Source organism: Miscanthus floridulus, chromosome 8, assembly GCF_019320115.1.
Source record: "Miscanthus floridulus cultivar M001 chromosome 8, ASM1932011v1, whole genome shotgun sequence".
In the NCBI taxonomy this organism is placed as follows: Eukaryota; Viridiplantae; Streptophyta; class Magnoliopsida; order Poales; family Poaceae; genus Miscanthus; species Miscanthus floridulus.
In genome coordinates, this window is record NC_089587.1 from 148,652,206 (window position 1) to 148,679,269 (window position 27,064).

Genomic DNA, 27,064 nt, shown 5'->3' on the forward strand with positions numbered 1-27,064 from the left:
GACCCTTGAATTATCAGCATAGTTCCATTTGCCTCTCTGTGGCTGATGTAGCGTCTCATCGGACCAAATCATCTTGAAAACCACCAAGAAAAACAATTGGTTTCAATAATTAAAGGAGTTAAAATATTGGCCCCGTTTATGTGCCCTTAAACCCGGTTTGATCTGTTTATTTTTTCATCCGAAACAGTGTTTTTCTCTCGCAAATTCATCCAGCATTCCTCCAAATCATCCAGATTCCTCCAGAATTCAGACAAGTGAACAGACCCATTTTGTTTCCTAGTCTGAAGAGATAAATCAGATTATAGCAATACTTGAAGATCAGGAGAACTTTTTCCTTCGGAAAATTGGTTCTTGTGGAGAAACCAGGCTCACAGGTTCACAGCACTATGGTGATCTGCTGCTGCTCGACAACCCCAGTCCCCAGTCGGCCGGTCCCCATGGGCCAGGGACAAGACAAAGGACCGAAGGAGTGTGGCGAGGGCAAATCGGTCCAGCCCTCCAGCTTCCCGCGAAATCTAATAGTCGGCGGCGCGAGGCAGAAAATTTCGCGGGCCGGGTGCGAGCAGAGCCGCCGCCGCCGTCTCGCGGGGAAGATGGGGAAGGAGCGGGAGGAGCAGGTGGCCATGGTGCGCGCGGTGCTCGGCGAGGGCACGCCAGAGATGGACATCATCCGTGCTCTCCACATGGCCGGCGACGATCCCACCAAGGCCATTAACATCCTCCTCGACTGCGCTACCTCTCCCGCCGACGCCGTCGCCATCTCCCTCTCCCTCGCCCTCCCCTCCGCCGGGGAAACCCGACAAAGCCCTCGTCGACTCAACCCCACCAAGCAAAGCCCCTACCCGGCCCATGCCCACGGCAGAGAAACCTAAGCCCGCCACACCCACAACCAACGGTGGCGGCGGGGTGCACTGGTGGCTGGTGGGGAGCGCCGAGATGGCGGGGCTGTCCACCTGCAAGGGCAGGCGAATTGCCTCAGGGGACCCGGTCACTTTCACCTTCCCCAACGCCACAGCCGCCGTGGGCAAGAGCCGTCCGGGCCGTCCCGCCCTAGCTTCCTGCTCCTCCGAGATCATGCGCTTCTCCACCCCGAGTCACGGGGAGGTACATTACTTCATCACTGCTGCCCACCCCAATTCTCGACACTGCATCAGGCCATTGTATGAACAGTTATTGCTGTTTAGGTGGGTCGCATCCCCAATGAGTGGGCAAGGTGCCTCCTTCCCCTTCTCAAGGAGAACAAGTTAAAAGTCAAGGGCTCGTGCAAATCAGCTCCCGAGGTGCTTACCATTATGGACACTGTCCTCTTGTCAGTGAGGTATATGAACCGTGACTGAAACTAAGTCCAGCTTATATGCAATTTAACATCTTTGTTGCTTGACTACACCACCTTCACTGAGGTCTTGTACTTTGTAGTATATATATCAGCAGCTCAATGTTTCATGATCAAAAGCAATCGGCGCCTAAGGCAGCTCGGGTTGCTCCAGATGACTCCACATTTCACCCCCTACCTGCACTTTTCAAATTGATAGGGCTTGCTCCTTCTATAAAGGTGAGCTGTGTGCTCTTATCATCTCCTGTTCGTTTATAGTGCAAATGCACTGCAAAAGTCCATCAATTCAAAGCTCTTGGTATAGGTGAATGTGTAAATAATATGCATTGCCAAAATTTGTACAATTGCAATTAGGAGCTCTTTGGTATCCTGAAATCATCGCTGATAAATATTTTCCAAACAGTCATTGATGAATACTGAAATAAAAAAAATAAGAAATATGAAGACCGTTGATATATCTTACCCCAACAGCGTACATCATATGATTTTAGAATGTGAATAAAGGTATAAAATGACATTAAAAGAAACAAGTCCATTTAAGTTATGTGTATTGCTCTTTCTCTGGAATCAGCATTTTAGTATGGTCTGATTTTTTTTTTTTTTGGTTCGGCATAAATTCAAAACAGGCCGCTTTTACTCCAGAAGATCTTTATTCCAGGAAGCGACCAATTGAAACAAAGGCAATAGTTTAGTACTTCATTCATTACACAATATTGGCCTTTTATGTTTTATCTGCCTGAACAGAGCAGTATAGGAGCGGCTGCCACAGAGTTGACATCCGAGAGATTGAGGTTGTCTTCTGATGGAAATGAAGACGATCACGGTGAAGAAACTGTTTCAGATTCAGATTTGGATGATATAATTGGGATCTCAGACAGCTCTGCACTAGAGGTAATTCAACAGCACATTGCTGTGCAGAGTTGCAGCAACCAGTTGATATTATCCTGACCTCAGTGTGCTCTGAATTTATATTTTGTAGGAAAGCCCCCCCCCCCCCCCCCCCCCCCCCCCCCCCGATTCTCTGCTGTGTGATCTACGCTCTTATCAAAAGCAGGCACTTCATTGGATGCTGCAGCTTGAGAAAGGTAGTTCTTCCCAGGATGCCGCCACAACCCTTCACCCTTGTTGGGAAGCATACAAACTTGAGGACAAGTATGTATGTGTTGTATTAGCTGCTTTTAATAACCATTGTAGCAAATAGTTGAACATTACATTTCTCATTTTATTGCATTTATTTCAGGAGGGAGCTAGTTTTGTGCTTGAACATGTTTTCAGGCGATGCTACAACTGAATTTCCTAGTACATTACAACTTTCTAGAGGAGGGGTAAGGATATTCTTAATATTGTACTTCTTTATGTTTAGCATTTTTATTGATGGCTATTGTTTCTGGTTGAAATTTGCGATCAATTCTATTAACTGACTGAGTAGGCCGTTCGGCTGGTCAGGTTTTGGCTGGTTTTGGATGGTTGAATAGTATTCTGTGAGAGAGAATAAGCTGAAACAAGCAGAAACGAGCCGAGACCCTACCAGCCGAACGCCATGTAAGATTCTGGCAGATGCAATGGGACTGGGGAAGACTATTATGACGATAGCTCTTCTTCTTTCTGATTCTAGCAAAGGGTGCATCACAACTCAGAATGCTGCTCAGATCCCTAGAGAAGCTAGTGGGTTGGATGAACCGCATGATGCTGTGAAGAAGCTTGCTAGCCCTTTCTCTTTTAGCAAACACAAGAAACCTAAGGCCCCACTTATTGGAGGAAGCAATCTAATTATCTGTCCAATGACACTAATTAGTCAGTGGAAGGTATAGTTCTAATTGTGGCACCACCACACCATTGCCTATGCTACATTATATGTGTGCTCATTTGCTGCAGAGAAGTAAAAGATAAGAGGTCAACATAATTTTGATTTGCCGTTTCCTGCAACTATTTTTCTGAACACTAGAGTTGATATTATGAATAACAGGCGGAAATTGAAGCTCATACTAAGCCAGGCACTGTGAATATATATGTTCACTATGGACAAAACAGGCCAAAAGTCGCCAGCATCATTGGTCAGAGTGATATTGTCCTGACTACATATGGTGTTGTGTCATCAGAATTTTCAATGGATGTAAGCTCTGAGATCTCATAGCTCTTCCAATTTACTCTTATTATGCTCAAGCTTTTGTATACATTTTCGTTGGTTAAGATAACCTAGATAGCACCAGACCATGCAATTGACTTGTCATTTGCATACTTTTACCACTACAGCCACTTGATTTGACATCATCTACCTTTTACTTTGTCCATTTTTTTATCAAAATAATACATATAATGCATTACCTATTTGCTTGTCTTTCGTCCTTCCCACCATGTTTCTGCATTGGATCCTTCAATGTCATACTTATGCAATCTTATTGGTAAAATATGTCTTGCTTAAATTTGGTTCATACATGCATAAAGAAGATAGCCACGTTGACCAAAGTGTGCATGCAATGATGAGGAACTTACTGGGGCTATTGCTATTAATATTCAGTTTGAATTATGCAAACTTATTCTTGACTGAACTTTTGATATCTGCTTGGGTAGGGTTCAACGGAAAATGGGGCTTTGTACTCTGTACATTGGTTCAGATTTGTGCTTGACGAAGCACACATGATAAAATCTTCTAAAAGTTTGATATCCCTAGCTGCGGCTGCTTTGACTGCAGATCGGCGCTGGTGTCTCACTGGTACACCAATTCAGGTGAGAATATGTGTAGATCTATCGGTCTTTGTTAGAACTTCCTGAACATATCATATTTATCTGTAATGCAGGATAATGGATCAGACATTTTACTCTTATTTTCACGCATGTATTTGCATACTAGGTGCTTATGCATTCAAATTTATGAAGTTTACTTTACTGACAGAACAACTTGGAGGATTTGTACAGCCTTTTCTGGTTTTTGAAAGTTGAACCATGGAGGAACTGGGCTATGTAAGTGTGTTTTTTGTTGCTGTTCATTGACTGTTCTTGTTGAACTTGACAGCTCTAAATTAATTGGACTCGTGTTCGAGAAAAAAACAATAATTGGACTTTTGAAATTCATAATGGTTTGTTACATTATTTACCATTTTCTGTTTATTGTACAGATACGAGAGCATTTTAGGCTGTGTAGATGATTAATTTGTTTCATAGCAGTGGCAGAGAATTAGAACAATTATATTAAGGGTGCCAAACAGAAAGAGATAAATCATAAAGAGGATCCAATTAAGAATTTTCTTACTGCATTACGTGTTAGATTTCAGTGTTGTAACAGGAATGTACTAAACATGGGGGCAGTCAAGGCCCCTGCCAGCCACCCCCTCCCTCTGACACTATTTCGTAGTGGCTGCACCCAAATCTTCTGTTTGATGAGGCTTGACAAACTTTTCTGTTAGTTACAAGGATGATATTGCTGCAAGATGCAAACCGCACTGTTGTTTTTCTTGAAAATGAAAACTATCAAAAATACAATTCGCTTTTGTTCCGCCAATCTTGATAATTTTGAGTAAATTTCATCAGCGATCCTTGAACTTGTTAGCGTTCTCATCCAGGTCCCAGTACTCTCAAAAATGCATTTTTGACATCCTAAGCTTTCTAATTGCACAACATGAGGTCCAAATCTTCAAAGTTTGTGTTCAGCTGCCCACATGGCATGCTGACTGTGCGACAATGCGAGTATGTGTGCCTAGCGCAGGGAAGCAGAAGTGCAACCTGCAGGTTGGGAGTTCAACTCCCTGTTCTCACCAAAAAAGGCCACTCCTTATGCTCTTTTCAGTGAAATACGTGGTCCACTAACGTTTCCGGCGTGATATGTGACCGTCAGGTGTGTCCTCGCCGTTAGTGGCATGTCCTGAATAGCCAGGGTTCGTGACCTTTTCTTGACCCTACGGAAGAGAATCTTCGAGAATCTTCTACCTTTCCTCCAATGCCTTGGGGGAGGCCTTACCCCAGGGGTTGAGTTTTTTTTTACTGTGCGACGATGCTGATGAGAAAATTTCATTAGCAGTCCATGAACTTGTTCGGCATTCTTATTTAGGTCCCGGTGCTGTCAAAATACATTTTTCCACCCTAAAGCTAATTATATACCACATGAAGAAGTCTTTAGAACTTGTGTTAAACGCTTGGTGGCATGCTGATCTTACGATTATATGGCTCACATCTGGTGCACACTGTCAACTCCATCACCCCTATCCTCTTTATCTAGCCTTCTTCCCTTCAGCGAGCTGACCAGGCATACTATGAAGGAGTAGCGACATCGAGGCCATCATCACTGGTACAGGCATACCTCAACAATGCCAAATCTCAGTGTGGCCAGGAGCCATTGTCTGTGGGAAGAGAGGATAATAAAGGAGACAAGAGTGACACGTCGACCTCACATGGGACATGTCATGGCCACGTCATTGCATTATCGCATAGTCAACATGACACATGGACAGTTTAATACAAGAATTGGATTCATGTGATACTATTAGCGAGTTTAGGGTGCCAAAAGTGCATATTGAGATTACCGGGGCCTAGATGAGAATGCGGGACAAGTTTAAGGACCACTGAAGGGGCATGCCATTGCACAGTCAACATGCCACACATGCGGTTTAATCAAGTTCCGATGATTTGGACCTCATGTGGTACAGTTAGCAAGTTTAGAGGTCCAAAAACTCATTTTGAGAGTACCGGGACTTGGATGCGAACACAGGACAAGTTCAAGGACCACTGATGAAATTTACCCTTCTATTTTGTTCGTATCAAGAATGTTAATTTGTTATGCTGACTGTATTCCTTGTGCAATGTAATTGAATATTACTATTGTATCTATAACTTTTATTTTTCACCTTCTGTTTAGGTGGAATAAACTTGTACAGAAACCATAATGAAAGGGGCTTAAAGCTATTGCAGTCCATTTTGAAGCCAATTATGCTGAGAAGGACTAAAAACAGCACAGACAAGGAGGGCAGGTATGTTCAACTTTGGTTATGATGCATTTTGTCTTTTTCCCCTCTTTTTTGTGGGGTAGATATGCTTTATTAAATTGCTCAGAAGGAATACAACAAGGCTGTGTACATTTTATTTGAAAAGCCTGCACTCTATTAAACCACTCTCCTTTTCATATCGTTTTGTTGGCACATAACTTACATGCATGCTTTCGTGCAGGCCAATCCTTAATTTACCCCCTGCAAATATTGAAGTAAAATACTGTGTTTTATCTGAGTCCGAGAAGGATTTCTATGAAGCTCTATTTCGAAGATCTAAGGTAATGTGCTTCTACCGATAAGCATGTTCTTTCAGTGAAACAAATTAATTGCCTCATGTTGGTTATAGGTAAAATTTGATCAATTTGTTGAGCAAGGAAGGGTTCTGCACAACTATGCTTCAATTTTGGAGTTACTTTTACGCCTAAGACAATGCTGTGATCATCCATTCCTTGTTATGAGGTTTGTTTCCATGCAGTGCTATGCATAATAGTAGCCTGTTATGGTACTTGAAATTTGGGCTCATATCTTACACGAATAGCAATAGCTTTTAAAAATTGAACATCGATATTTCTTGTATTTTGTTGTCAATTACCTATTGATGATGGAGCTTTTTGGTTGCCAGTCGTGGGGATACACAAGAGTTTGCAGACCTTAACAAGCTTGCAAAGCGTTTTCTGCGTGGTGGTAATGGTGCTGTTAATGGCGATTCTTCTTGCATTCCCTCTAGAGCTTATATCGAAGAGGTTGTCCAAAAATTGCAAAAGGGTGAGGGGGAGTGCCCTATTTGCCTGGAAGCCTTTGAGGATGCAGTATTAACTCCCTGTGCTCACCGTTTATGCCGAGAGTGTCTCTTATCTAGTTGGCGGAGTGCAACAGCAGGCCTTTGCCCTGTCTGTAGGTATTTTATGTTTCAATCTTCTTCTGTCTCTCTGGTACATTAAGTTTTCTTAAAGAATTCTTCCATGTCAACTTGTCATGTCCTTCACTTTGATTATATTATTGCAGAAAGTCAATGAGCAAGCAGGACCTTATAACTGCTCCTACTGATAACCGCTTTCAAATTGACGTTGAAAAAAATTGGGTTGAACCTTCCAAGATATCTGCTCTCCTGCAGGAGTTGGAGGTTCTTCGCAGTTCAGGTGCCAAGAGTATGGTGTTTAGCCAGTGGACTGCATTTTTAGATCTGTTGCAAATTCCACTTTCTAGGTAAGTAGTGTTCAGTTTATTTGAATCACTTGCATATTATGTTTTTTTTTTCATGCTGCCACCTGTAAGATCTAAAATACATATCATTTCTGCCAAGAACCTCCTGCACCCACGATACTAGACTTTCTGGTTTACATGTTTACTTTTTTTTGTCAGGTCTTCTTCCTTCATTGTTTGGACGAAGCTGATCTTACCAACTAATTTCTGAGTTTTTGCATGGCAGGAATAATTTCTCATTTGCTAGGCTGGATGGGACATTGAATCTTCAGCAAAGGGAGAAAGTTATCAAGGAGTTCTCAGAGGACAAAGGCATTTTGGTATTTTTTCTGTTTCTTGGACCAAGACTCCATTCTAGATTAGTGTTATCATTTTTGCGTGATATGATGTGTTGGAAATGTTAGGATCTTCATTGCACTTGACCTATGCAGGTTCTGCTTATGTCTCTGAAGGCTGGTGGTGTTGGAATCAATCTTACTGCTGCTTCTAATGCATTTGTCATGGTATGCCCCATTGAACTTTGCAACGTTTCCAAACAAAAAAACTTGTGTGTTTAAGTTATAATATCTTTGATATTGTGCCCCCTTTTTTGCCTGTCTCACATCCTTGAATTATTTTTTTGAACGTAACATCCTTGAATCTTTACTGTTAATATTTGATATTACCAGAGTTAACTAAAGATGGAATTCATTGATCCATTCATTCATTTTTTGGTTTATCAATGCTGAGCAACATACTATATGGCAATGTGCTGGGGTGGTGGCAATGCCATGCATACATTGAACCAAGTACATGCCTTTGCTGCATATTTGTAGCATGGTGGTGCAGCTGCATCCGTGTTATGTATTAGTGTAACAGTAATACATAGTACTGTTAACATCTTTTTTATGCTAACAATTATCTTTTAGCTATCTTCCACTTGTTTGTGTCTTATGAGATGTTTGCTTAAGGACCCTTGGTGGAATCCTGCTGTGGAAGAGCAAGCTGTCATGCGCATCCACCGAATTGGTCAAACGAAGACTGTTTCTATCAGAAGATTCATTGTGAAGGTATCTTTTTCCCATCAAATCTCGCCGTAATCCATATTTTTATGGGGCTATTATCAGAATATACGAGGTAGACTCTTTGACATTCTGATGCCCTGATTCTCCTGTTATCTTTCTGTATTGATCATGATATGATATGATAAGATATGGCTGTCCAGGGCACTGTCGAAGAACGCATGGAGGCCGTGCAGGCTCGAAAGCAGCGAATGATTTCTGGAGCTTTGACTGACCAAGAAGTCCGCACTGCACGTATAGAGGAACTGAAGATGCTTTTCTCTTGAGACGACAAAAGGGCTATTGAGCATCTGATGGCCGGCATGCTTGCACATTGCATCCGTAGCTAAAACAAGATGGCCGGTGTTCTTTTTTTTCTCAAAGCCAGAAGTTGGAAGATAAAACGAGGGTAGGAAATTGCACCGCCCAAATATCTTCCATCTTCGGGCGTTTAGCTTGTTGTTGTACGCATGATTTGTATATCATGAACAAAATTTGAGTCAGCAATCGGCAGAAGAAAAGTTTCTTTTCTAAACTGTGCATATATAATGGCTGCCAACAGTCCAAGACGCTTCACTGAGTGAGACAGACAGCAACCGAAAGAAACTTGGAAGATGACGTGTGCTCCTACGAAGATAATCTACACAACCTCAATCATTGTCCCACTTGGTTTGCAACGCCAATACAGGTGAAAAAGGCTATCCCAACTTGGCCGACTGGGATAAATCGAATGCATCATCTTAAAATTGAAATACCTGTTTGGATTTTGGAAAAAGAGATAAAACTAAACATTTTCCCTCTTCCCTTGCTTGTACATAAACTCCTCTTTTTACTTTAATCGAAAGACAGAGCTTCTGCCGTTGCTTTAAAAAATAAAAAATAAACTAAACATTTGCAGGAATACGAAGACAGCTACTGAGCTACCTGCTCGATCAAGTTTTGGCAAGGTGGCCAAGTACAAATGTATGTATAATCTATCTATGAATCTAGGGAAGGAGATGGTGAAACAAGTGCCGCCGGCGATCTAAGAGACTAAGACTACCAATACCAAGCAAGCTACAACAATGGCCAGAAGTGCATGAAGCCGAGCCATGGAGGTAGCATGTTTGGCCTGTCGGCAGAGGTGGGCGTGGCCTTGCCGGCTTCAGTTGCTGGGCGCGTAGAGGGAGCCGCAACTGCCGCAGTAGCCCTGGGGCAGAGGAAGAAGCTCCTGCTCCCTAGCTCCATGAGCTTCTCCGCCGGGTCCAAGCCTGTTTGTTTGCAAAACAACCATCATGTCAATGGCGGGAGTAGCTATAGCACGGGCACGAGGAGCGCAGCAGAGGGACAGGCGTCAGCGTGACGTACTTTCCAAGCTGAACTGGGAGTAATGGAGGCCGAACGCGGAGGGGTCGGCGGACGGCAGCAGCGGGCGCCGTCCTTCCCTGATGTAGAGCTCCACCGCGGCGGCGACCAGGTCCGCGACGCGCCACTCGGCGCCCGCCATCACGTGCAGCGGCCACATGCTCCGCTGCACGGCGACGGTCACCAGCGCCTTGCTCGGCGCCGCCCTCCTGCCCCACGGGACAGCGACAGCGGCGGCGGCGGTGGTAGCGTCGCCGCCGTGGACGCCCGCCCGCCGGAAGCCCGGCTCCCTGACGCCGGCCAGCAGGTCCGGGTGTGTCCGGGGCCTCTGTCTCAGCAGGTGGTCTCGCTGCTGCTGCTGATGCTCGGGCGTGCCGCGCCCGTGGAACGACGCCCTCCGCTGCACGAGCGCCTCGCGCGGCGCCGGCGCCCCCGCGGCCTTTTGGCTCTTCTCTGCGTGTCTCTGCCCCGGCCAGGCCTTGTGATCAGCTGGCGGCGGCGCAAGAGGGGGCATGTTTGATCTTTGGGCAAACAACAGGGCAGCTCACGGCCGGTTTTCCAAGCTTCACCTCGCTGGACAAGAGGAGGAAGGCGGACAGATCGCCGGAGCGAGCTCATATACACACAAGTAAAGCAGGGCCCGGGCATTAGGCGTCACTGGCGGCTGATTGGTTTTAGATTCTTCGCTGGACAGGAGAGCCTTCGACTCGTGCGGTGCCACGTGTGAGGCGTGCGGCGCCGGCGTCGCTGATTCAGGTGGCTGCTTGCTCCGTAGTCCGACACGGCATAAGTCTGGCGCGGCACTGCTTGCTCCCTCGCTTGACACATGTAAACTAGGTCGCTGTCTCGTCGGCGTGCTATCAGGGCCAACGAACCGGATTATTTGAAACCCCGCGGGAAGGAAGATCGTGCTTGTTGTAGGGCTCGGATTGTGGCAACAAGACGCGGGGCCCGTCTCCCATGAGCCATGACTTCTAGCCTCTTCTTCTATAGGACTGCCACATGACGCGTTTGGCGCCGTCCGTCCGTCTGCTGAGGCTTGAGCTCGCGTCTGGGGGCGGCATCTGCTGATGAGCGCTGACTACGGGCCTGTTTGGTTACTTTTACCGAATTTTAGTCCCTGTACCATTTTGACACGTACATGAAGTATTAAATATAGACTAAAAAAATAACTAATTACACAGATTGCGATTAATTTACGGGACGAATTTTTTAAGCCTAATTAGTCCATGATTTGACAACGTGGTGCTACAGTAAATATGTGCTAATGATGGGTTAATTAGGCTTAATAAATTCGTCTCATAAATTAGTCTTCATCTGTATAATTAGTTTTATAATTAACTCATGTTTAGTCCTCCTAATTAACATCCGAAAACACCCCCTACAGCGGCGGCATTACCGGAAAATAGGAGGCTATGGCTATGGACGGATGCAGTATGTGACAAGTGACATATACACAATAGTACCATCGTTCCGATAAGAATGTAACTATGAGTTACGTGCCACGTAAGGTAGTTCATATTTAACTAAATTTCTAATAAATGATATTCATATTTATGGATTCAAATTAATTTATTATGAAAATACATTTTATAATTAATCTAATAATATTTATTTGGTATCATAAACATTGATATTTTTTATGTATTATTATTCAAACTTAAGGCACTAAAACACGACAGTGTCGTAGAATTGCATTCTTTCTCCTTCTGGGACGGAGTGAGTACTCAACTATTAGAGCAACTCCAGGAGTTTATGTAAAAATAGCTAGTCAAATTGCTTGTTTTAGCCATTATGTAAAATAAAAAAGTCATAAAAAAGGAGGACTCTACAACAGCCTAGCTATTTTGGCTCTTCTATATTTGAAAACAAGCCACGTCAACATACTTGTCATCCAAATCTCAACCGATCCTAGTTTTGTGGTAACAATTGAATCCTGCGGACTGCTTCTCCCTCGCGAGAATAGGACTCCGTGGACCGCATCTCTCCCGCGAGAATATAGAACTCTGCGGCCTCCCGGTTTCGACTTCACACCGGCGTTCCAGGTTTCAACTTCAGACTGCACCACGAGATGCTGATTCTGGCGACGACGGACTGCTACCTCCGCACGAGATCAGAGTTTCCGGCCATCTGTTCTATCATACGTTGCCCTGTTCTGTTAAGTTTTCTAACACTAAATTAGTTTCTTATATTTCGTTAGAACATAGATGCAAACACTGACGACCTTGAGATGTACGATGTTTATGCATGGTGTTATGGTGTTAATTCTTGCTTGAAATATTTATTTAGGTCACATTATCCGATGAGCAGATTGATGTTGTAACATTGCATGGGAAATAATTACCAGACATCTTATTTTTCAATCCTTGTGTAGGTGCTCGAACAAATTTCTGGGATTCTCCTAATCAAAGGTCTATAATGGATTTGGAAAATGTATTGAATGAAATGATGGATTCGTCGTCGTCGTCGTCTTCGGATGACGACGATGAACTTTATATTGCGGCAGCACATGTAGTGTCAGACATTGCAAATTCAGCATGCCATCGTGGTTTCGTAGAGGGACATCATGTTTTGAATCGTGATAGGCAGTCGGGGCACATCATACTGTATGGAGATTATTTCTCAGATAATCCTACGTATGGGCCGAGCTATTTTAGGCGTAGGTTAATTTTCTCATATTTTGTTCAATTATGTTTAGCGCATGCATTCAATTGTGGCTAATTTTATATCGGGTGCCACATGTTTTGAATGCGGCGTCATGTATTTGTACGTATAATGAATGTTGTTGAAGAGTATGATGACTATTTCATGCAGAAAAGGAATGCAGCCGAAACCCTAGGACTATCTTGTTTGCAGAAGGTGGTAGCGGCATTTTGGATGTTAGCTTATGGAGTAGCAGCTGATGCTATGGATGACTACATCCGTATTGGGGAGAGTACTGCTCTAGAAAGTCTTAGAAAGTTTGTCACAATTGTTGTTCAAGTATTTGGACCTAAATACTTGAGGTTGCCTAATGAGCATGATACTGCTAGATTACTTGCAATTGGTGAGAGTAGAGGTTTTACTGGCATGCTTGGTTCCATTGATTGTATGCACCGGAGCTAGAAGAATTGTCCTATTGCATGGCAAGGTATGTATATGGGACATAAAAAGGAGCCTACAATTATACTAGAAGCTGTTGCTTCTAAAGATCTCTGGATTTGGCATGCATTCTTTGGGATGCCAGGTTCACACAATGATATAAATGTTCATCAAAGATCTCCTATATTTGCAACGCTTGCTGAAGGTCTAGGGCCACATGTAAATTATACCATTAACGAAAATGATTATACAATAGGTTATTATCTAGCAGATGGTATATATCCATCGTGGGCCACATTCGTGAAGACCCTACCCGAGCCTCAGAGTAATAAGAAGAAGTATTGTCGGGTTCATAAACTCGGGGTCCCTCATGGACTGGCTTTCCAGCAAAGGATCGGCCCAGCAGTTAATGCTGCGAACGACGTGCAACTCTTGGGCTGTTGGGTCGGCCCAAATACCTAAACAACAGGCCAGAAGGGCGATCCAATCTCTGACCGGAAGGCCTAGCCAAGGAGGAACAACGCCCACTTTCAACTCTGGACCGCCTCTCCGATCAGAAGGCCTGGCCAAACATCGCCTCCAACTCTGACCCACGTCTTCGACCGAGGATGCACCGAACCCCTGCTTACAGCTCTTCCCCAACTGGCGCGGTCAGAGCCGACTAGAACCAACCGACCAGGGACGCCCGCTCGGTGAGGACCAGGAAACGGACAGAGCAAGGTAGGAAACTAAAGTCGACCGCGATACCAAGGACCGTACCATGCACACCTATAGAACAGTAGCCGATAGGACATGGCAGAAGGGTGCCCTGCAACCTTCCAGGCATAATAGAACCCAAGTAGTGTTGTGGGCGTCGACATTTGCCCTATAGTGTTGTGGGCACCATCAACTCCCATACCAAACAAACGCGGTAAGGCTCCCTCCACATGCCTCTGGACATCAACAGTGTTGTGGGCACCGTCATCTACCATACATGGTGAATACGGTAAAACCTCCCACATGCGTCTGACAACAACAGTGTCATGGGCGCCTATCATCATGTTGTACCCAACGGCGTGGGCAACAAGGCTTAGTAGCATGCGTACTCTCTCTCTCGCTTGTAAGGCCGTCCCCTTCATCTATAAAAGGGGTTGCGCTCTCTCCGAATAGAGAGATCCCTCAGTTCACTTACATCGATTCACCCTCTATAGCTTTAGACACTCTAAAGCTACACAGAGCGCACGCTCGAACACTTAGCACATAGCGGAGCTCCCGTCACTCTCGGCCCTTCAGACCAAAGTTCGACCGAACCTCTTGCACCCTCCATCTTTCTCCCTTCCGTTTGTAACCTCACAGCAAACTTTGAGCACCTGGGCTCAGGAATAAAGTCACCGACTGACTCAAACTGGACATATGGCACGTTACCTGAACCAGTATAAATTCTGTGTTATTGAGTGATAGGCCACATCTGATCACAACGTACAACAAAACTATAAATATTTATGTGTTGGTCACTTTCTGCACTGACAAGTATTTTGCAAGAGCACAAGAAGCTTGTCGGAAGGATGTTCAATGATCATTTGGAGTTCTACATTCCCGCTTTGCCATCGTTCATGGGCCAGCTCGTTTGTGGGATGAAAATACGCTTCAACTTATCATGATAGCTTGTATCATTATGCACAACATGATTGTTGAAGATGAAGGAGTTGATGAAAAAGATTTTAGATATGATGATGTGGGAGAAAAGATGACTATATCACACGATGATATACCTGAGTTTGATGAATTTATTCAGAATTACAAGAAGATCAAGGACAAGGAAACTTCAAGCTGACCTTATCAAACACTTATGGCATAATTTTCCAGATTTATATACAAATTATATTGTTGAATGATTCCATTTACTATTACAATATCTAGGCATTTTGTATTAGTTTGAGGACCTATCTTATTTATCTGATGTAATAAATATTGTAACAAATCTGATTTTGAGACGAGGACGCCACTCAATTTACTTGATCTGTCTTTTAATAGTTCAATGGAAACTGCTCCTTTACAGAGTACATATCAAAGACAAATATCAGTTTAGATAACAATGGACAATGCAAGAACATTAGTCACACTATTCTGGAAATCTTTTTCCTTCTTCTTCCCTAAAGGCATGTCCAGCGTAGGCACTGCGGGCTGACTATCATCAACATTACTACTGCCAACTAGTTGTGCAGAACTTGATTTCGCAGTGGTTTTTTGCTTTTTGGGTGCTGGTTTATGAGTTCCACTCGGGTTGTTCCTATTGATCCACTTGGCTTGGTCTTTCATTTTTTCCAGCAATGGATGTACGGGAAATTTCGGTGCATCTTGTCTTCTTCCATGAACATGGTCAATGCGTTTGCTTGCTGCAAATAACACCGAGAATGCATGAGGTAGACAGACATAATATACAATTGGAAGGGCAAGGTATGTTATCAAACCTTATCATTGATAGACAAGCCACTTTGATTTCTACCCTCTACCTTTGAAACACAACCAACAAAGATGTTCACATCATGCAGTATACCGGACCAATGACTCATTAGGAAGTTTTGCGTTCGATCGGAAGCGAATATTTTGTTGGAATGAAAATAATCATATATTCTTTTCCAATATGTCGAACGTGGTTGATCAGCTCCATGCACCGGATCCAAACTCACATTTAGCCATGCTGAGACCAACATTAAGTCCTCGTTTTTGGTGAAATTTTTGCTCCTTTTCTGCCCTTTCACACTTCCGGAGCCTCCTAACATGCCGGTGTTTCATTAGTATGCGCGACATTATCAGACAAAGCAACATGAGTGCAACCTCCTGTAATCATGTCAGTGAAAGATCTTTCCGAATCGATGCCACCTGTGAACATATAAGATCATTACCTGAATTATGATTTTAGCAATTAGAAAAAACTGAAGCGTGCCAGACAATCAACTGTTTCAAAATACATGCTTTCACCCTTGCGAGATAGGACTCCCATGGACATATAAAGTTGAGGACTTCAGAAGAACTACATGCTTGCTTTCTCTATCGAGTGTCCATGACTGAACTTTGTCAAGTAAGCTCACTGCAATTTTTAGAGCTATCAAGGCTCTTGTTCTGCATATACTCTCTTCAGAACATTGCCTAGCTGTGCAACAACTAATCAAAATACCTAAGTCCCAAATTAACTTGCAATTAGCCATGCAGAAATGACTTCCAGAAATATAGTTGCAGAGGCAAGAGAAGATCACTTAAATTGTTGAATGCCTTCAGGACACATGTAGCTCATTTTAGATTTCTGAATATGATTGAAACAACCTTGTGCATGACTATTTTGTCCCAAGTACAGTAGTAGTTGGAAGCAATTCTATGATTTTGTCTAACATGTCATTGATTTAAATCTAAACACTTTCCTTTCAGTGGCAACACCAAACACATTCCGAACACGGGTCATGCATTCTTCAAAAACCATATATCGCAACACAGAAACTTAAAATTGCATATAGGTCTGTCCAACTCACTAGAGCTCATGTTGGGGAAGGAGGCCGATGCAGTGGCCACGACATTGGGAGGAATAATTCGCCGCCGCTGCCTAGGACCCCCGCATTTTCCAACCAAGCCAACGACGATGACTCTGATTGCTTCCACGCCCCAGCCATCGAGAACATAGGGAACGAGTACATAGAAGCAAAATTGGGGTCTTCCTAGTGCACAGCGGGCAGAGCCCCATCAGATGGATGCGACATTCTGAGGAAACACATGTAGATTAGAGACATGCAAGGGCCGGAGAAAGGGCGGCTGCCAGCCACTCGTGCTAGGAATGAGTGTCCGAGACTAGGCACACCGACGAGCACAAGGGCAAGGATGTGGTACCTGGCTGAGGCGATGGCGTGTACAGGGAGGGTCAACTGAGGGAGCCTCGCCGATGGAGAAGGACTGTCCGGAGGTGTGTAGACCGGGCAGCGGCCGTCCGAGGGAGAAGGCCCGTCCGGAGGCGCACGGATGGGGGACGGAGGTGAAGGGTCGTCCGAAGATAGCTGCGCAGATGAGGGAGGGTACATGAAAGGTCCTAATGGCTAGATGAGGGTGAATAGCCTAATAAAAATTTCTACAACAACACTTAATAAAATGGTTAGACAATTATGAGGCGAAGCAAGTGTTGTGCTAGCCTATTCAAAATGCAAGCCACCTACCATAATTCTAGTTTAGATAGTATCTATTCACACAATAGCTATGACACTACCCTATGTTAGTGTGCTCTCAAAGGCTAACTAAAGAGCCATACCAACCAACCAAGCAAGCTTTCACAACTAGCTACACTAAAGAGCTTGATAACTAGTTTGCGGTAATGTAAAGAGAGTGATCAAGAAGGTTATACCGCCGTGTAGATGAAGGAACCAATCAATCACAAGGATGAATAACAATGAAGACCAATCACCTTGGAATCAATGATGAACACAATGATTTTTTACCGAGGTTCACTTGCTTGCCGACAAGCTAGTCCTCGTTGTGGCGATTCACTCACTTGGAGGTTCACGTGCTAATTGGCTTCACACGCCAAACCCTCAATAGGGTGCCGCACAACCAACACAAGATGAGGATCACATAAGCCACGAGCAATCCACTAGAGTACCTTTTGGCTCTCCGCCGGGGAAAGGTCAAGAACCCCTCACAATCACCACGATCGGAGCCAGAGACAATCACCAACCTCCGCTCGACGATCCTCGCTGCTCCAAGCCATCTAGGTGGCGGCAACCACCAAGAGTAACAAGCAAATCCCGCAATGAAACACGAACACCAAGTGCCTCTAGATGCAATCACTCAAGCAATGCACTGGATTCTCTCCCAATCTCACAAAGATGATGAATCAATGACGGAGATGAGTGGGAGGGCTTTGGCTAAGCTCACAAGGTTGCTATGTCAATGTAAATTGCCAAGAGAGTGAGCTTGAACTGGCCATGGGGCTTAAATAGAAGCCCCTATGAAATAGAGTCATTGTACCCCTTCACTGGGCACAACACGGGCTGACCGGACGCTCCGGTCATGTTGACCGGACGCTGGACCTCATCGTCCGGTCGCCCGATGATAGCCATGTGTCCCGATCTCAACGGTCACTTGAATTGACCGGACGCTGCACTATAACTGACCGGCCGTTGAGCCACCAGCGTCAGGTCATTTCTAGTAAGGTTCTAGAAACGCATTTTGCCCACCGGACGCGTCCGGTCATGCACGACTGGACCCTGCCAGCGTCTGGTCAGAGACCCTAGCCTTTGTGCGCTGCCCAACAACAGGACCGGACCCTGCCTCCAGCGTCCGGTCATGAGACCAAAACACACACCCTCTGCTGCCACTGACCGGATGCACCGATCCAACCGAGACCAGCGTCCGGTCACTTACAGTGACCTCTGTCTTTTCTGTCTAGGGCGCCGGTGGCACCATCGGACTGTCCGCACTCTACGAGCGGACACTCCACCGGTGAAGTTCCTAACCCTTGCTCAAATGTGCCAACCACCAAGTGTATCACCTTGTGCACATGTGTTAGCATATTTTCACAAACATTTTCATGGGTGTTAGCACTCTACTAGATCCTAAATGCATATGCAATGAGTTAGAGCATCTAGTGGCACTTTGATAACTGCATTTCGATACGAGTTTCACCCCTTTTAATAGTACGGCTATCAAACCTAAATGTAATCACGCTCTCTAAGTGTCTTGATCACCAAAACAAAAATAGCTCCTAACATTTATACCTTTGCCTTGAGCCTTTTGTTTTTCTCTTTCTTCTTTTCAAGTCCAAGCACTTGATCATCACCATGGCATCACCATCATCATGTCATGATCTTCATTTGCTTCACCACTTGGAATGTGCTACCTATGTCATGATCACTTGATCAAATAGGTTAGCACTTAGGGTTTTATCAATTCACCAAAACCAAACTAGAACTTTCAATCTCTCCCTTTTTGGTAATTGATGACAACCTTTTCACAAAGATACGAATTAAAATTCAATTGAATCCATGTTGCTTGCCCAAGCATATTTACCATGTGTAAAAGGATATGGACAAGTTTCATGAACCCCATATGGTAGCAATTGCTCCCCCTACATATGTGCTAAGAGTTTGGATTGTAGCTTGCATATATGCTTAGATAGGAAATATAGGAGACAATGTCTACCAAATGATGCTAAGGTGTAAAAGATGGACCTTTGAAGCGTGATACCAATCAGAGTGCACCATTATACCATCCTTAGCACCATGGTTAGCTCGATACCACTAGGAAACATACTTTGAAAAGATACCACTTGTAAAAACTTACTTGGAAAAGAAAGTTATATAGTGATTTCATTTCATCATTCAATCTTACAACTAGCATATATCACACAAGCATGGATATTTTGAATTTAAAACTTATGCCATGCAAGCAAACATATGAAATGCACATCCAAATGCACCATTCAAGTTCATGAGCTTGCTCCCCCTACTTGTGTGCTCAAAATTTTAATTGATCCCTTTCCTTTGTCATATTTCTCCCTTTATGTCAAATTCTCCTCCTTTGTTGTCTTTTCACTATCTTAGTACACGAATATCTTTGTTTTTCTCCCCATGTACTAATATCTTTGTTTTTCTCCCCCTTTGTCATCAATGACCACAAAGGTTCAAAATATAGATAGGTAGATATTATCAATGTCAATGAATGGGGTGAGGATCATTTTTCCAAATTTAGTCTAATCTAGATCATTTGCCAAAGATATTTAACTCGGTTTGATCTAAGGACAAGCTTCTTCACACCTCCAAATAAGGGTTATCTTGTACCATGTTGAGTTAAACACTTAGAGTTCATTTTCTAGATTAAACACTAGGTTTACAAGCCCATAAACATGTCATATGCTATCACTAGATTAAGTCAAGCATAGAAGCAATAGTGATACCATATAAACATCAAAATCATTTGATTTTCATGAATGAGCCTAATAGAATGGAGAGATGACTAGATGCACTAAACATGTCCTTAGCAAGGATGTATGTCATGCCAATCATCTTTTACCTTGGATTGCTCGAAGGAGAGGCATGTCATATGAGTGGGGGGGTGCATCAACACATATTTGAGAAATCCAATATGTTCAACTCATTCCTTAGCTTGCAAAACCTTTTCTTATCCAATGGCTTGGTGAATATATCAGCAAGTTGATCTTCGGTGCCTATACTCTCAATACAAATGTCCCCTTTTTGTTGGTGATCTCTTATGAAATGGTGACAAACATCAATGTGCTTTGTTCTTGCATGTTGAACCGGATTGTTTGTTAACTTGATTGCACTCTCATTGTCACATAGTAATGGCACTTCCTTGAGCTTGATTCCAATTCATCCAAAGTATTTGTGCACAACAACTATCGGTGGATATGTATTCGGCTTCGGCGGTTGATAATGCAATACTATTTTGCTTCTTTGATGACCATGAGACAAGTGATCTTCCCAACAATTGGCATGTGCCCGAGGTGCTCTTCCTTTCAACCTTGCATCCCGCATAATCCGAGTTGAAGTAACCAACTAGCTCAAACTTTGCTCCTTTAGGATACCACAAACCAACATTTGGTGTATGCTTCAAGTACTTCAATATTCTCTTTGTAGCCTTCAAATGACTTTCTCTTGGTGAGGCTTGAAATCTTGCAACTGCATACACTAAACATGACATCCGACCTTGATGCAGTCACATAGAGTAGGCTTCCAATCATAGACCGATACAATTTTTGATCCACCATATTTCCACTTGCATCACTATCCAAGTTGCCATTTCTTCCCATTGGTGTACTAATAGCTTTGCTATCACTCATGCCAAACTTCTTGATCATGTCCTTGATATACTTGCCTTGACTCACAAATGTACCATTCTTCAATTGCTTGATTTGAAGACCAAGAAAGTAACTTAACTCTCCAATCATGGACATCTCAAACTCATTAGCCATCATCTTTCCAAACTCATCACAAAAATCTTGATTGGTTGATCTAAATATGATGTCATCAATATAGATTTGCAACACAAACAAGTCTTTTCCAATCTTCTTGATGAAAAGAGTGGTGTCAACCTTGCCTATTGTGAACCCTTTAGAGAGTAGGAAATCCCTCAATCTCTCATACCATGCTCTAGGTGCTTGTTTCAATTCATACAAAGCCTTCTTCAACTTGTATATATGATTGGGCTTCTTGTCATCTTCAAAACTGGGAGGTTGCTCAACATATACTTCTTCATTGATGTAGCCATTTAGAAATATACTCTTAACATCCATTTGATAGAGCTTGATGTTGTGGGTACAAGCATAGGCTAGCAAGATTCTAATTGCTTCCAATCTAGCAACCGGGGCATATGTTTCTCCAAAGTTAAGACCTTCAACTTGTGTATAGCCTTGTGCTACCAATCTTGCTTTGTTCCTTACTACTATCCCATATTGGTTCCAATCACATTATGTCCCTTTGGTCTTTCTACCAACTCCCATACTTGATTTCTTGTGAAGTTATTCAATTCTTCATTCATAGCATTTACCCAATCAACATCCTTCAATGCTTCATCTATCTTCTTTGGTTCAATGGATGACATAAATGAGAAATGCTCACAAAATGAAGCCAACCTTGATCTAGTTTGCACACCTCTTGAAATATCACTAATGATAGTGTCCAATGGATAATCCCTTGCAACATTGGTTGGTTGGAGGATTAGAACTTGATTGCTTGCACTTGCTTGATCATTGGATTGAGATGATGTACTAGCTACTTGATCTTGTTCATTATCATGAGATCCACTTGCACTAACTTGATTTGTATCATCTTGCACATTTGAGTTAGAGAGCACTTGCACTTGATCATCTTCATCATCATTCACTTGCCTAGGCCTTAATTCACCAATATCCATGTTCTTCATGGCATTTGAAAGTTGAATGCCTCTAACATCTTCTAGGTTATCATTCTCTACTTGTGAACCCTTGGTTTCATCAAATTCAACATCATGAACTTCCTCAAGAGTACCACTATCCAAATTCCAAACTCTATATGCTTTGCTTGTAGTGGAATAACCAAGTAGGAATCCTTCATCACATTTCTTATCAAACTTGCCCAATCTAGTGCCTTTCTTCAAGATATAGCATTTGCAACCAAAGACCCAAAAATATATAATGTTGGGCTTTCTATCATCCAAGAGCTCATATGGTGTCTTCTCTTTCAATGGGTGACAATAGAGGCGATTGCTACAATAGCAAGCCGTGTTGATAGCTTTAGCCCAAAAGGATTGACTCACATTATACTCGCTAAGCATAGACCTTGCCATATCAATGAGTGTTCTATTCTTTCTCTCAACAAGGCCATTTGATTGTGGAGTGTACTTGGCCGAAAATTGATGTCTAATTCTAAATTCATCACATAACTCATCAATTTTAGTGTTCTTGAACTCACTACCATTGTAACTTCTAACTCTGTTGATGGTTGTTTCAAACTCATTGTGAATGCCCTTGACAAATGATTTGAATATTGCAAATACATCACTTTTGTCCACTAGAAAGAATACCCATGCGTATCTAGTGTAGTCATCTACTATCACAAAGCCATATTTGTTTCTACCAATACTAGTGTATTGTGTTGGCCCAAACAAATCCATGTACAATAACTCAAATGCTTTACTAGTGCTCATCATGCTTTTCTTAGGATGGGTGTTTCCAACTTGTTTGCCGGCTTGACAAGAGCTACAAAGCTTATCCTTTTCAAACACAACATCTTTCAAGCCTTTAACTAAGTCATGCTTAACTAATCTATTCAATTGTTTCATTCCAACATGACCAAGCCTTCTATGCCATAACCAACCCATGCTAGACTTAGTGAACAAGCATGTAGATAAACTAGCTTCATTATCATTGAAATCAACCAAGTATAGATTCTCATATCGAAAACCTTTGAAGATCAAGTTAGAGCCATCTATACTTATGATCTCTACATCATCTACCCCAAATATGCATTTGAATCCAAGATCACACAATTGAGCCATGGATAGCAAATTGAAGTTCAAGCTCTCTACTAGCAACACTTGAAGCATCTTTTTGACTCTTCTTTGTTCTTGGATGAAGACTTCTTTCTCCTAGCATGATAGCCCTTCTTCACCATGAACTTGCCAAATCTCTTGACAAAGAGAGCCATCTTCTCATCATCATCATCATCCCATGAATCATCATCTTTACTTGATGTTTCTTGCTTAGCTTTGCCCTTGGATGATGTGGCTTTGAATGCCATGCTCTTCTTCTTGTCATCCTTCTTCTCATCTTTCTTCTCCTTCTTTTCTTCCTTCTCATCATCATCTCTATATGTATCATCAGTCATTATATCCTCCAATACTTGGTTTGGTGTCATGGTGTCCAAACCGCTTCTCACTAGAATGGTGACCAATGTACCAAATCTTGAAGGCAAACATCTCAAGAACTTATGTGAGAAGTCCTTGTCCTTCACCTCTTCACCAAGTGCTTTAAGATCATTGACAAGCACTTGAAGCTTGCAAACTTCTCTTTGAAGATGTATGCCTTTGCATCCTTCACGGCTTGAGTGCCCTCAAATGATTCTTCCAACTTCTTCCATACCCCATGAGCCATCTCAATATTCTTGATTTGCTCAAATGTTCTTTCATCAATTGCATCATGAATAGCACTTAGAGCAATGTCATTGTTTTGGAGAAGCACTTCTTTGGCCGTGGTGGAATTCTCTGGATCTTCAATCTCAATTTTGGTTTCTATCACCTTCCACACTCTTCTATTGATTGACTTGATATGTGTGGTCATCTTTGACTTCCAATATGGATAATTTGATCCATTAAATTAGGGTGGCTTCTTGGTGTTGTTGATTTAAGCCATTTTTACATCGAAGGTTGTTAAGCCTCAAATCACGGTGACCTCGGCTCTGATACCACTTGAAAGGTCCTAATGGCTAGAGGGGGGGTGAATAGCCTAATAAAAATTTCTACAACAACACTTAACAAAATGGTTAGACAATTATGAGGTGAAGCAAGTGTTGCGCTAGCCTACTCAAAATGCAAGCCACCTACCACAATTCTAGTTTAGATAGTATCTATTCACACAACAGCTATGACACTACCCTTTGTTAGTGTGCTCTTAAAGGCTAACTAAAGAGCCACACCAACCAAGCAAGCAAGCTCTCATAACTAGCTACACTAAAGAGCTTGACACCTAGTTTGCGGTAATGTAAAGAGGGTGATCAAGAATGTTATACCATCGTGTAGATGAAGGAACCAATCAATCACAAGGATGAATAACAATAAAGACCAATCACCTCGAAATTAATGATGAACACAATGATTTTTACCGAGGTTCACTTGCTTGCCGACAAGCTAGTCCTCGTTGTGGTGATTCACTCACTTGGAGGTTCACGCGTTAATTGGCTTCACATGCCAAACCCTCAATAGGGTGCCACACAACCAACACAAGATGAGGATCACACAAGCCACGAGCAATCCACTAGAGTACCTTTTAGCTCTCCACCGGGGAAAGGTCAAGAACCCCTCACAATCACCACAATCGGAGCCTAAGACAATCACCAACCTCCGCTCGACGATCCTCGCTGCTCCAAGCCATCTAGGTGGCGGCAACCACCAAGAGTAACAAGCAAATCCCGTAGTGAAACACGAACACCAAGTGCCTCTAGATGCAATCACTCAAGTAATGTACTTGGATTCTCTCCCAATCTCACAAAGATTATGAATCAATGATAGAGATGAGTGGGAGGGCTTTGGCTAAGCTCACAAGGTTGCTATGTCAATGTAAATGGCCAAGAGAGTGAGCTTGAACTGACCATGGGGCTTAAATAGAAGCCCCCATGAAATAGAGTCGTTGTACCCCTTTACTGGGCACAACACGGGCTGACCGGATGCTCCGATCATGTTGACCGAACGCTGGACCTCAGCGTCCGGTCGCCCGACGACAGCCACGTGTCCTGATCTCAACGGTCACTTGAGTTGACCGGACGCTGCGCTATAACTGACCGGACGCTGAGCCACCAGCATCCGATCATTTCTAGTAAGGTTCTAGAAACGTATTTTGCCCACCGGACGCGTCCGGTCATGCACGACCGGACCCTGCCAGTGTTCGGTCAGAGACCCTTGCCTTTGTGCGCTGCCCGACAACAGGACCAGACCCTACCTCCAGCATCCGGTCACTGAGCGACCCAGCGTCCGGTCATGTGACCGAAACGCACGCCCTCTGCTGCCACTGACCGGATGCACCGGTCCAACCGAGACCAGCGTCCAGTCACTTACAGTGATCTCTGTCTTTTCTATCTAGGGCGCCGGTGAAGTTCCTAACCCTTGCTCAAATGTGTCAACCACCAAGTGTATCACCTTGTTCACATGTGTTAGCATATTTTCACAAACATTTTCAAGGGTGTTAGCACTCCACTAGATCCTAAATGCATATGCAATGAGTTAGAGCATCTAGTGACACTTTGATAATCGCATTTCGATACGAGTTTCACCCCTCTTAATAGTATGGCTATCAAACCTAAATGTGATCACACTCTCTAAGTGTCTTGATCACCAAAACAAAATAGCTCCTACCATTTATACCTTTGCCTTGAGCCTTTTGTTTTTCTCTTTCTTCTTTTCAAGTCCAAGCACTTGATCATCACCATGGCATCACCATCATCATGTCATGATCTTCATTTGCTTCACCACTTGGAATGTGCTACCTATGTCATGATCACTTAATAAAATAGGTTAGCACTTAGGATTTTATCAATTCACCAAAACCAAACTAGAGCTTTCAGTATGGAGATGGCATCGTGCTGCAGCACAAGGGAAACAATTCTCCCGTGGTGCGGGAAGGGAGAGCAGAATTTCACGCGGGGAAGAGAAATAGCGAGCCGCCGCGGAAGGCTATCTTTGGATACCGGATTCACAAGATAGATTGTGACAGAACCGTCTAATTTATAAGAGCACAAGTACAAATGGCAGCCCACAAGCGGTCACACTATCATACTTGAGCCCATATAAACCCAGTAGTCCATCGAGTACCACGAAGGGTCTCGATTCATCGCCAACATACAACCAAGATCGTACATGATTCAACATGCGTGCCACATATTATAAAAAGTTCACAAATACCTCACCATAAATCGGAGTATAATTAAAGTTATTACAAACCAAGTTCAAATAAAGTAGTAGCAGAATCAAATATAGTTTGAACAAACATCTCATACTATCGTTCAAATACTAAACCAGTTTACGATCACAACCCACAAAAGCATCATAGAGGAGTTAATGAGAAGCGCCTTGCCCGAGGCCTACTCCTCGTCCACGATGGGACAGAAGCAGTTCTTACAATATCCATGATAGACTGTATTATCTACAACAAGTGGGAAATAAACCCTGAGTACAAGAAGGTACTCAGCTAGACTTACCCATCATAAACCAAAAAAAGTGACTCCAAGGATCATGCAAGGCTTTATAAGTAAAGCTAGCTTGACAACATTTTGTATAAAAGCCACTAATTCAGCTATACATTTTATAATTCAGTCATCAAGTCAGTTATAGCTATTCATCTCTAGATTAGCAACTAACCTATGCCAACATGTGATATATCATTATGTAGCATCACAACAATAACCATAGCCGGTATAGCATTTCCATGTCTAATATAACCATCAAATTCCATAATCTGGTTACTACAATGCTAGGACTAGTCGAGTTTCTCACAATCCGGGAGAGACGACGATTCGAATTGGTTGCAACCAGCTAGGCAGTTATTCCTAACATAAACCCACACTTCTCCCGTCAGGGTCACGTCGGGTCACCTTTGGTACAACTCAGCTCCACATTTTACGGGTTCGATCAGCGTCGCACAACTAGGGACAACCAGCTGCTAGGACGTTTAGGCCCGGCCTACCCTTGGGCTCACATCTGGCTCTCCATACATCCTTACTACCATCTAGAGTGCACACTCTAATAGAATGAGGCCCGACCTGAGTTATCCGGCCAGCTAAGTGAGAGGCATACGTTCAATCTCGATAGAAGCGCCAACAACGGTACAGTCCTTAATCAACACATATGGGATCAACATAGCC

General features: G+C 43.3%; 1 protein-coding gene and 2 pseudogenes across 1 annotated transcript; 2 read left to right on the forward strand and 1 right to left on the reverse strand.

Annotated features, from left to right (window-relative positions):
- The first annotated feature begins 464 nt into the window (after positions 1 to 464).
- Positions 465 to 9,089, forward strand: LOC136473665 (DNA repair protein RAD5A-like; annotated as a pseudogene).
- Positions 9,090 to 9,310: 221 nt separating this feature from the next.
- Positions 9,311 to 10,536, reverse strand: LOC136473666 (uncharacterized). Its single transcript, XM_066471316.1, has 2 exons — positions 9,903 to 10,536; positions 9,311 to 9,805 (listed from the first exon to the last, which is right to left on the reverse strand). The coding sequence occupies exons 1-2, from the start codon at positions 10,411 to 10,413 to the stop codon at positions 9,612 to 9,614; spliced, it is 705 nt and encodes a 234-aa protein (XP_066327413.1). The 5' UTR covers positions 10,414 to 10,536; the 3' UTR covers positions 9,311 to 9,611.
- A 1,415-nt stretch (positions 10,537 to 11,951) lies between these two features.
- On the forward strand, positions 11,952 to 14,854 carry LOC136473667 (protein ALP1-like; annotated as a pseudogene).
- The last annotated feature ends 12,210 nt before the right edge of the window (positions 14,855 to 27,064 follow it).

Bases quoted from the DNA above. Each gene is read 5' to 3' on its own strand.
- LOC136473666 (XM_066471316.1), bottom strand. From the start codon at position 10,413: ATGCCCCCTCTTGCGCCGCCGCCAGCTGATCACAAGGCCTGGCCGGGG. The intron at 9,806-9,902 runs GTACGTCACGCT...GCAAACAAACAG, and splicing joins CTCCCAGTTCAGCTTGGAAA to GCTTGGACCCGGCGGAGAAG.